This window comes from Cebidichthys violaceus, unplaced genomic scaffold, assembly GCF_023349555.1.
Source record: "Cebidichthys violaceus isolate CVI_PGR_0920_01 unplaced genomic scaffold, fCebVio1.0.p SCAF_15, whole genome shotgun sequence".
NCBI classification, from domain to species: domain Eukaryota; kingdom Metazoa; phylum Chordata; class Actinopteri; order Perciformes; family Stichaeidae; genus Cebidichthys; species Cebidichthys violaceus.
In genome coordinates, this window is record NW_027176318.1 from 3476502 (window position 1) to 3488646 (window position 12145).

Sequence of the window (12145 nt, forward strand, 5' to 3'; positions counted from 1 at the left end):
TAACAAAGCAGAACTAAAAATGCTCTGGCGAGGAAAGAAGAAAACAACAAAGCAGAACTAAAAAAGCTCTGATTTAACTCAAGGAGCTGTAAAGTCAAAACGGCAAAAGCCAAACCAAAAATCACTTCTCGAGGAAGGTATAAAACTTACAAATAAAAAATGCTCTGAATTAACTTGAAGAGCTGAATGGTCACAATGGCAAAATGCAAAACAAAATCTCTGTTACCGAGGAAACAAGAAACAAGAAACAAGAACGGGACAGACAAAACTATGGCTTGGACGTGCTAATAGCATAAGGCGGGTGTGCAAGACGAAAGGACATGACACACTGGCACAGGACAAGGGGAGACGCAGACTATAAGTACACATGAGGGAAGTGGGGAACAGGTGGAGACAATCAGGAATCAGGGAAGACAATTAGACTGGTGACACATGAGGAAGGGCAAGGAACCTGAAACGAGAGGAGAGTTAATTTCCAAAATAAAAGAGGAAGTCACAAAACAAACGTGGAGACAGGACAAAAACCCAGCTTGACATACAGGTGTGACAAGAACAGCCTTAATAGCAGCATCAATGTCGTCTGTATTGTTATTACAACTCAGTTCGGCGCTTCCTGCTAACCCTAACCCTAGTCCCACAAAAGCCCTTTCTTTTTTATCCCCTCCGGGGAAGAGAACCTTTCAGGTTATAATGCTTTCTTTGTTTACTGCTAGGTATCTAGACTATAGGTAATTTCATAGTCTGGAATGTTGGGCAAACAAGTTTGTAATGACAAATTACACAAACATCAAGTCCATATATAAGAGGCATAACATTGTCCACAAATAAAATACCTCATGCAGCCTGCTCAAAGTCTGAGGTATCCTGTTCCTTAGTAAGTTTATACAGAATGAAAATAATGTTGGATGTTTCCTGAACTAACCAAAACGGAGATAATGTACCTGGGTGTAGCAGGTATTCCCTTGTTGTGCGCCTTTTCACTCTCACCCATCTTGTCCATCCAAGTTCCACAGTTGAAGCGATTTCCTCCATAAATGAAACCAGTGGTCTGGTCTACTCCGACCTCTACATTAAATCCTGGCGGGAGTGAGATGGACTGCTATTAACATTGTCAGAATGTAAGCAGCATGTCAAAGTTATAAGGTTATTTATTGTCAATGTACAACAGAGTTGCACAATAAAATGCAGGACATGCAGGTCCCATTTTGCCACATAAGAAGACACACACCCAAAAAAACGAAAAAACAAAGTGATATTTACCTCGGTTGTGCAGTCGCAAATAATACAATCAAAATATGCCTGGACAGCCATTCACACTATGTATGGTTCATGCCCAGGTGCTTATTTATAACCGCTGGTGAAATTATTATCATCTGTAAAATAACGTCAAATAACGTTAAAGAACCGCAGAACAGAGCGTCATTAGTTTTAAATAGTCTTCTAATACTGTGCAGATATCACCAAGTATGATATGAGTTTTCATTAAGTGTTTGTGAGTACAATTGCTGCAGTGAACATGGCTCTATTTATTCATTTATGGTTTATTCCATAGTGACAGATACATGCAGCATAATGCACGCAGACAAACTGTAAACAGCTATCTGATGAGAGTATTACAGCTCTCTGGAGCAGAGGAGTAACTGTGGTGACGGTGCGTCTTGAGGGAGGCTCATACGTCGTTCGTTGCGATCCTAAGAACGTTCCTCAGACCGACATCTTCCACGATACTAATCGGCCTGCAGTTTGTATCTATCCACTTCACTGTGGCATTTGTTAGCTTGTCTTGCTTTTGTTTATCTATACTTCTCCCACACGCTGCATCAACGTAGTCTGCTGAAGCCTCCCTCCACCGTTTGTTTGGGTGATTAAAAAAACAACTGCGTTAATGCGCGATAAAATAATTGTCGGCATTAATTAATAGATGCGTTAACGCGATAATAACACGTTAACTTCCCGGCCCTGGTTAAATCGCTTTGAGTGGTCGGAAGACCAGAAAAGAAAAAATACGTACAGTCCATTTACCATTTTACTTTGTCATGTTGTTCGGACAAATACAACAAACAAAGGAGATGTTCTTCTAACCGTCAGGAGATCACCATCATGTTCTCTAGTGTGCATGTGTGGATCAAATCTGTAGATGCAGATTGTAGTATGTACTGTATAGAAGCGTGTGCAAGTCCCCTTTCCACTGACTGCCCCCATACTGAAGAACCTTGTGATTCTTGTGGGCAATGTCTTGAGTCCAGCTTGGGAACCTTGTTGAGTGAATCCATATCATATATAAACATGCCTTTTTGTGAATTTACCACTCAATCTATTGATGCACAACCACGAAGAATGCCTGGTGTGACCTGATCTGTGTAAAGGTAGACATCTAATATGAATTAGTAAGCAGTATTGTTAAGAAGTACATGCAGATACCTTCATCAGTCATATTGCTATCCAGCTGTGGCCCAGCATTGGTCTCTCTGAACAGGATACCCTGCATGTGCCTCTGCATGACCTCTTGGATCACTTCATACAGTGGCTGATCCTAAAAGAGACACACGGTTAAAATTATCCACATGATATGATAACAAATTTTTTTAAAGTCAGTAAAATGATCAATTTTAACAAAATTAAAAAATATCTAATTTTTAAAGCTCTTCTTGAAATGACAATGAATTGGCCACTGCATGGTATGCAACAGTACGCAAATACAGTTTTGATACAGTTACCTTGTGTATTTCCATTTTATGCTATAGCATATGCATTTTTTATAAATAGCTGATATATATTTGTAATGGATTTTCTTTACACGGTGCATCTGCTATTTTTACTGTAGAGCAGGGGTCTTCAACGTTTTTCAGGCCAAAGTCGCCCAAACTGATAGAGAGATGGAGCAGGGTCCCCCTTCTATATATATTGTATAAAATTGTGTTTTATATTAAACTGGGCCTAGCGCCATGTATAAACATACCTTGTTATTGTGCATTCAATACTAAGCTATTCAAATATTACACAGGTTCATATATTCATGTTTTTATTTTAAAGGTACAGTGAGTAGGGTGGCCGTGCCACTGCCATTCATAAACATACCTCGTCAACTGATACCAATGCCAATATCAACATTGTCTGTCAATTGCATGATAATCATGCATACAAGCTATTATAATTATGTTTTTATTTTAAACATAAACGAGTGATGGCCTATTAGTGCCACTGCCATGCATAAACATACCTGTTATTAAAATAATGGACAGATTCAAATCTCAAATTTCAACAGATTGAAATAAAATAAAATAATAATTGTCTAATCAACCCAAAATTTGGCAGACCCCCTAGGGGTCGCGGACTCCCTGTTGAAGACCTCTGCTGTAAAGGATCTGAATGCTTCTTCCACCCCTGATCATACACATGCTGCTAGTATCACCTTCTTCTAGCTTGTAGTGCATAAAGTTTCATGTTGTAATTGTATGTGACTGTGATAAATAACAGGCTGTGGTAGAGCAGAATGAAACTGTTCACATGACTTCTGGTCACATCACTGTGATATTTAACAAACACAATTATGTTACAGCTTACATATTTTACATTCATATAATAATCCATTCCACATGAGTTGACAGTTGAAAATAGGCTTATCTGTTCATTGCCAATAAATTAGAAAAAGGTAATCATAGCACCTCTCTGGTATGGATTTGATCATTAGAGGCTCACTCATGAACCAGTGAGAAAACAGTGCAAATTCCATACCAATGATGCTCCAGTAGGCTGAGACACATTAGTGGGGTACATCCTTTGGACAGGACACTTGAGGATGGAGACACCGTCTTGTACAAGTGTGCAGTACTCCTGAATACACTGCAGCCACCACCACACAGTATCCCTGCAGTTGTAGCGCACACTGCAGCCCTGGCCCAGCAGGTTAGGGATCAGGCCATGATGCAATGTCCCCGCAAATACCAGGATGATGTTCCTGTGATAATCGGGACAGGTGGTTTATAGATTAAGCGTGCATATGTATGCGTCAGTGTCATAATGGGTAGGAAATAAATCAATTTGGCAGCAAGGCAACAGTAAAGATAGAGTGTTTACCATTGATTAGGCTACCTAGACTGTGAAGGCCCACCACAGCTCAAAAATGAACCAAAAATAGTTTTACACTTGTCAATGGGTCAGTCTGCCCAGGGATTTCTACTCTGTGGGTCAGGGACGGCCACTCGGTATGTGAGGATCCCCTTGTGCACCAGATTAATGCATTTTACTTTTGAAATGTAGACATTTGTCTTCCCTTCTAAAGGGTCTGAGGTCTACCCACCACAGTCTCACAAATCCCTGTGGGAAACATAGAAATACCAGTGCTGCTGTATCTGCAGTTATGGGGTTTGCATAAAATCTTGCTGAATAATTTCTTCTGATGCCTGACAGGTGTTGCACATGTCCAAAAACAAAGGAGCACAAAGAAAGTGTATTCTCCAGCTGAACTTGCACTTTTGGAAATATATGCATGTATTCATCATGCAAGAGGAAATATGTTAGATAATAGCATGATGTTGTTAACTTATCATAAGTCATCTGACGACAGACTATTGATATCAGGTGATATCTAGTAAATACAACTGGTAAAGTGGCTGTCAGCAAAAGCTCTAATTTCTAATTATAGTACTTTTAAAGTGAATCTTTCACAAACCCAGTTGACCTGGTCTCGGCACACTCTGGTCATTTGAGAGTAGGTTGACTGCCAGAAATAAACCTAAATAGGTAGTTGCACTATTGGACATTTTAATCAGATTAGTTTAGTATTAGCATTAGTTTGGTAAAGAAAGAAAGAGCACAGTACCATCAGTCCAAACAGACTGCCCAAAGCCCTAAATGCCTTGAAGCCCATATTCTCCTCCCTTGTGGAGTTGTGTGGCGGACTCACCGAGCTTCCAGATGTCTGCCAGTGAGCAACAGCAGTCCTCTCAGGGAAATGAAAGTGTCACGGCTCCAACAACGGAATGCCCCGGCACAAAAGTGAGGAAGACCTTAGTAAAGATAAACAACTATTATCTCAGTGCAATAGTGGGTCTGGGGATGTTTTGCCTATGTACTGTAATACCCTATTAGTCTATACTATATTTTACATACCAAGGGTTGAAAAGAACCTATGCTGTGCCTTGCAAAGTTTAGATTAAAACTATTAAAAGATAAGGCTGGTGTTATCATGTATTTGTCTTATGTGTTCTGAATACCTTCTGACCTCCCTACTCTGTGGTTCTCAGCCCCATGCCTATTGGTGCCTATACTGAAGCCTTGAATCTTTAAAAGCTGCGATATAACTGCATATATGGTTTATTTTTATAAATGAAATATTTTTTTAGAATATATCATTTGTATGATTTATAGTAAAATGCTCATTGATATCATAAAACAGCTAGACATATCTAGCAATAGTGTATTTGTTGGGGATTATTTAAAGCAGCAAAATAATCTACATTTTGGTGTTCTAGTGAGAATCTGTGTCAGCATGAAGGTGTATGTGGGACTGAGTCAAAATAAACTGTGTTCGTAATGACGGAACATATCACCCGGTGCAGATCTTTGATGTGTTTTTGATAGTATTTGGACAATAATGAAGCTCTATCGCACAAAGGAAGAAGCTAGATCAGGCTTTGATACACACACAATACCAGTTAGTGGGAGAACTGTATTGTTGATTTGGGTTTTTTTCATGGGATTGCTTCACTATGAGAAATGAATGCTCAGTTTGGAGATGATAGGGGATCCATAGTAACGTGTGCTCCACTTGGTAAAGTATTGTGTATTACTGTACAATATTTATGTTTGTGACGACTCGCATGAACTCTGGTTAATTCCACTTCCTTTTTTGTTTTTGGACCATTTTTATGTATGTGTGTTATTTCTGCTAGATGCTTGTCCTGCCTTGTTTTGAACTGAGCCTCAGTAAAACTTTGATTTTGAGAACTCCATTCTCCGGTCTGTTCTCTGTGCTGGGTGTGAGTGGTACTCTGATCATCACAATGTTGTGTATGGGACAGACAAACTTGTATTTGAAGTTATCAGCTGCTTGTAGCTCATCTGTGCAGGCTAGCGGAATTAGTTTATCCCCTAGCACACAGATACTAGCATTGCTCTCCTGCTTTCACCTGCTTGTGAGTAGTAGTATTTTTGACAGTTAGGTCGGACCCAGTCACCATTTAAAACCCTGAATATAATTGGATTCAGTACTCGCCTTGTATGATTAGTACTCCACATCTCAGAGTTGAGAAGGAAGTGAGTTGGCTCACTCATTGGCTACTTCCATCATCTACTCCATTGTTGTGTTTAATTCAGAATATTATTGATTAAGACTTTTTTTAAACAAGTTAATGTCTTTGGATGCAGTCTGAGTTATATGAAAAGAACAAAAGGTAAAGAATGCCATCTCCGTCACCTTAACCCTCTCCCTCTCCATCTCCATCTCATATTTTGTATTCTCAATGCATGCTATGTTGAGTCTCTCTCAGACATTTCTACGTGTCACTGAATTTTTTTTCCTGTGACAACCTTAACATTATAAACTGAGTCCGGGTCACAAATAGAATAATAATGGCCATGCTTATACAAGTCATTGGATACATAAAATCAACTTTGCAATTTTTCTCCTGTTTGAAGCCACCTGGTTTCACTCAAGCCTTGGAAAGATTTTGTAAATCCTCATCTCATCAGCTATAACTGACAACTTGCCTCCTGTGTAGATGGTCCTGACCTTCCAAGTTGCAATTTTGGTGGGTTTTCAGTACGCATTTTCATTATCTATTAAGCATGCATGCCTGAAGAGTCTTCAGCTCCTAGGTGAGGTTTCTTTCGTTTTACCAATGTTTCTGTAATTACTTTGCATCCACTTCACATGTGATTAGCCTAGGGCAGTGTTTTTCAACCTCTTCTGAGCCGCGGCACATTTTTCACATTAAAAAGAGCCCGCGGCACAAAAACAACCAAAAAAGTTGTAAAATGACACCTTTAAGCATAATACAGCAGGCGTATGAGAGGCGTGTCAAACTCGATCACAGACAGCGCCAAAATTAAAAATTGGGACTACGTTGAGGGCCAAATAGGGTCAACATTTAATAAACAGGCTAGAAGGGATATTGGGCAAAGTGCAAGAAGAATACATGTTTAGGTAGGCTACATTTTTTTATGCATATGTACCAGAGCCAGATGTTTGGCATCTTCTCCTGGCTGACAGTTCATTAATATCTGGGGTTAGGTTCTGTGCTGTGGAAACCCTCAAGATGAATGTGAAGGTTAGGGTTAGTGAGATGACTCCTATGTGGGTTTTTGTTCATCTTCATCACAGAAAAAAGCTGCTCACACAGGTATGTGCTTCCAAACATGCAGAGCATTTGAGCAGCATGTAGGCCTGTAGAGTTAAGGCATCGTTTTGGGGATGAAGCTTGGAAAATGTGCAGCGCCCACAGAGTCCTACTTTGCGTGAGTCATTACACTGGAGGTCTTGGTGCTCTTTCCACGTCAACTGTGGATTGCTGAGCAGTTCAAATTTAATATTTGAGTTTGACATGTCTGATATATGCTGACAATTTATTGAAAAGTCTCTCAATTTGTTGATCCTTACTCGGCTTTTCATCTGGGTTACAATGTTGTCCATCGCTGTTCGTCTTGTCACCGCAACCTCTCCCGCACGTCATTTCATTCTACTGTCTTAAATGAACACGGTCATTATTGCGCTACCTACTGCCACCCACTGGCATGGAAGAGTATTTACTACTTAGCCAGCCACTATATTGCAGGCTCAGACGCTCAACAATGGCAAATTATTTGCAGCAACTAAATAATATTATTTTGACTGATTAAGTGAAATTGGACATTTTCCCACGGCACACCTGACGATCTCTCACGGCACACCGGTTGAAAATCTCTGGCCTAGGCGTTACACCAAATGACCCCTCCTCCCCTCGCACACACAAACACCCTCCCACAATGTATGTACCTTGGTTAGGCCCTTAAATACACACCTATCTCACCCCATGTTATCTTATCTAATTTTTCTTTGTCTACTGAAATGAGAAAGACAAATTGAAAGTGCATACCTGCTGCCAGTGACACAAAGCACTGCTCCTCTTGATTAGTGATTTCACTAAGATGATATGGGACATCTTTAAGGTGAGGAGAGTTTGTGGACAGTGTCCAGCTGTGACCCACACTACACATCTGCACCGAACCCAGTGCCAGTAGTTTAACAAGGCTGGAACCATTCTGCACAAAGCTATTGTAGCCAAAGGAACACAGTAGACAGGGACACAGTTATCACAAAGTGAACAGTTTGACATGAGCAGAGTCTTATTTATCATTTCAAGTCAAATTAATGAAAAGATGAGTGACTTAGGGAATGGATGAAGCAATGAATGAATGAATGAATAGAACACAAAAAGCCTACTTGTTCTACATAGTCAAGTTATATAAGATACAAAAAAACCAGTAAGTAATATTAGTATATATTTGTCTGACAAACCAATATCACTACGCCCTCCATCAAAAAGCATTAGAGAAAGGAAAGAGGAATCAAAAAGCAAAGGAAAAAGAAAGGAACACCTTGACATTCGTTTGAAGACAGCCTCCACAGCAGTGGTGTAGGCTCCCTGGATGATCGAGTCAAAGTAGCAAGGCACCAGGTAGCGGGGAATGTGTTTCAGGTATCCAAACATGGCCTGGAACCAGTGGCCCACCTGTAGGTCAAAGGACAAGTACATTTTCTAAATGTATGCGGTCTACACTGAAATGACAAATAGCTAAATCTCAATAGTTCCGTGGTTCCTGGTATAACAACAAAACTGTAAAGTATTGCCTTAATACATTATAAATGTGGTTGGATCCACACAACGGTTTGACAAGCATGTCAACCTGTCTCCTGTCTTATATCCTTCCAATTTTCTTTGTAATATCTGAAATTTCTATACAAGAAGTCATTGGGAGGTAGACGGATTCAGGGTTTGATCTGCAGGTAAAGCTCTGGTCTGTTACTTCTGATTTTGATCACCTCTTTTTGTATTTCAGTACAATTGATAATATTATTCAGGGGTTGTCAGTGACAGACAGTAACATTTTGTATGTTGACAGATTACTGTACAAGTAGGGGTTTGCCACTAACCTAACCCTAAGTGGACCTTTGAGTTGAGATTATTTTGCCACACTGCTGTTTCCAAGGTCAAAAGTGAAGCTCCATGTTCAAGTATTAACTGCTGATTGGCTGATTTGATGTGGATTTTCCTGTTAGAGCTGTGAAAAGAGGACTCTCCATGATATTACAGTACTGGAGTTTCCTCTCATTAGATACATATGGCATGTGACAACATTAACAGGTAAAATACAACCCTGATATGTAACCTGACTGTAACTCACCTCTCCAACAGCGCCACCCTTGGCAAAGAGTCTGTTGGAGACATAGTCCATCATCCAGTCTCCCTGCCTCAGGTTATCACAGAGCGGATGACCAAGATTATTCTTGGGACATATCTCTGCCATCACTGACATCAGCCCTAAGAACCATAATTTCATTTTCACGGATATTCTTCATGATAATAATGATGATTATTATATTGGTGCATACGTTCAACTTGTGGCTTTTATTCAGTGTGTTTTAGGTACCTTGCAGGCCTCCATAGTTGAGAGGTAACCATGAAGGAATATTGTAGCATCCTCCCCCATCCTCTCTCTCCTCGGCATCACAGCGGTACAGCAGCACGTTCATGTCAGCTAGGGTCAGCTTGGACATGATGCTGAAGTGGTAGGAGCACATCAGTGGTGACGATGACCATCAATGACAGTACGGACAGTAGGATTCATGGTAAATAGACATGTACTTGTATAGTGCCTTTCTAGTCTTCCAACCACTGAAAGTGCTTTACCACTACATTTCACTCACCCTTTCACACCCATTCACTGACCGATGGCTTAGCCTTCGGGAGCAATTTGGGGTTAATGGCATGTTTTTCAACTCATGCATCAACATCAACATTCTAAATCAAGATATCAGATTGCTGCAATCATACTAATACATGATTACTACTTGTTATTGTTGTTTTAGTTGCTGAGGCATACGAACATCTTCAGCGGCTTGTTGAGAATAGGTGGTGTACTTTGTTCAGCCAGGCAGCCAGTCTGGTACTGAAGACTAAACTGGATCAGATGGTGTCTAAGCGCCCCCAGCTGATGCTGGGACCTGGGATCCAGAGTCACCCTGTAGATGAACACAGACCACAAGCAGATCGAAACTAGGCCAGACATGCATGAAACTAATGAGAGGATTCAGACAGACTCAGAACAGCACTTTTCTTTTACTCCATCCACTAACCCACCTGAAGATGATGACGCTGCCTGGTGTGAACTTCTCAAACACTATCTCCTGAGCAACACTGTTGTGTTTTGACACCATAACTGCCTTTTTCACCACCTTACTGTCCTTCAGCTGGAAGATATTTCGCAACACTTGAAATATGTATTATATGTATCATTGCATAGTTTTGCATGTTGTAAACCATTTATTACAATTCATATATACTTAACATTACTGATCTCTGGCAGAGGCACTAACCATACAGCACTAGAATGCTTTTAATTTGTTGACCTCAGTACAGAGACAGCAACTCAGGATGATGTTTAAATCTTTCCAGAATCCTATACCACTGAAGATGACTTAAGTCTGTACCTGGATTCTTTCTTTGATCTCTACAGTGCACTCCGGCAAGCCATTGATGTTTACGTCATCTTTTTTGTTGGAGTTAGTACTCCTCCCAATGGCCAGAGCCTCCAACACCACCTCTTTAATATGACCTATGAAGGCAAGAAAAAGAAAAGAGTCTAGGTAAGCTGGAATCTCTAAAAGTGGAGGCAACACTCTCTTGAGGATAAGATAAAAGATAGAAAAATAACCACCCTTAGTACAACATTTGGTTTGCATATTCTTAGTATTATCTCTACTTGTATGCTTGAATTGTTTTTTATCTGTTTTGTTATGTCTGTAATTCTATCTCCATCTATCACTATGGATTGTATTTGGCTTTGTTTGTGTTTGCACTGCTCTTTACAACAAGAAACCCAGAAACAAAAGATAAGAGCTTAGGATTAGGATGAGTTTGTACGACTATCACCTGGTATGAACAAAGGTGGAACATCATTTGTATAACGGTGTGTTTCTGGATTCTTGATCGCCCTTCGCAGCACAGCCACCACAGACTGGTGACTGCTGGGACAGTGTCTGGTCACTGCAACCACGTCCTCATCCAACTGCTCCACATACACCTGCATATGCAACCAGAAAATCACAGCAGACAGACGAGATTTAAAATATGACAACAAACAAGGTGATACCAGTGCTGTAACTACATATAAGAACACTGAGGACATCTCCTCATTGCTATGTGGGGGTTCTTCTAACTTCATTACATTTTAAGCTTGATTATTTATCAATTGTATCAATATAAAAGTAATATGTACTTCGGCTCCAACAAATATTCACTCCATCACCTGAGAAATGTCTTAGTATCTCATTTAATTTCGTGGTTTATTCTGTGTGCATACAAATAACAAGCTTTATGTCACAATGGCTTCCTCAGTTGTGGTTATCTTTGCCCATTCTGCCTCTCCGTTCTTCTTGCAGCCACATGCTTGTTTCCCCAAGTCTCTCTATCTCTGTTAAGCTGTATTGTCATTCTAAACCTATCCACTAGATCCCCTCAGACTTTCCTCATCCTGGTCACGCGACTCCTGTCACGAAGTTAGCTCTTGAGGAGGACTCGGACGCAGAGTAGAGGTTCAGCTGACAATCTTTTATTTCCAACAAAAATACACAGGGAAATCCCTGGAAACAAAAAACTCCTCCGAAGAGGGAAGAACAGGGAAATGCTCTAGCTAAACTAATAGAGCTGGGCAATATTAAATACGGGAAGCCAACAAAAACCTCTCTTAGCGAGGAAAGAAGAAAATAACAAAGTAGAACTAAAATGCTCTGATTTAACTCAAGAGCTGCAAAGTCAAAACGGCAAAAGCCAAACCGAAAATCTCTTCTCGAGGAAGGTATTAAACTACAAGTAAAATGCTCTGATTTAACTCAAAGAGCTGAATAGTCAAAAAGGCAAAATGCAAAAACCAAAATCTCTCTTAC

General features: G+C 40.2%; 1 protein-coding gene across 1 annotated transcript in view; it reads right to left on the reverse strand.

Moving 5' to 3' along the window:
• Positions 1 to 12145, reverse strand: part of LOC137871711 (glycogen debranching enzyme-like) — a 55299-nt gene that overhangs the window by 11621 nt on the left and 31533 nt on the right. Inside the window, exons 16-27 of the mRNA XM_068709618.1 lie at positions 11133 to 11283; positions 10691 to 10815; positions 10341 to 10450; positions 10088 to 10222; positions 9631 to 9761; positions 9385 to 9521; positions 8578 to 8711; positions 8076 to 8251; positions 4907 to 5009; positions 3736 to 3958; positions 2422 to 2533; positions 942 to 1077 (exon numbers count right to left, since the gene is read on the reverse strand). Coding sequence (XP_068565719.1) covers positions 942 to 1077; positions 2422 to 2533; positions 3736 to 3958; positions 4907 to 5009; positions 8076 to 8251; positions 8578 to 8711; positions 9385 to 9521; positions 9631 to 9761; positions 10088 to 10222; positions 10341 to 10450; positions 10691 to 10815; positions 11133 to 11283 — 1673 coding nt within the window. The remainder of the gene's footprint in view (positions 1 to 941; positions 1078 to 2421; positions 2534 to 3735; positions 3959 to 4906; positions 5010 to 8075; positions 8252 to 8577; positions 8712 to 9384; positions 9522 to 9630; positions 9762 to 10087; positions 10223 to 10340; positions 10451 to 10690; positions 10816 to 11132; positions 11284 to 12145) is intronic.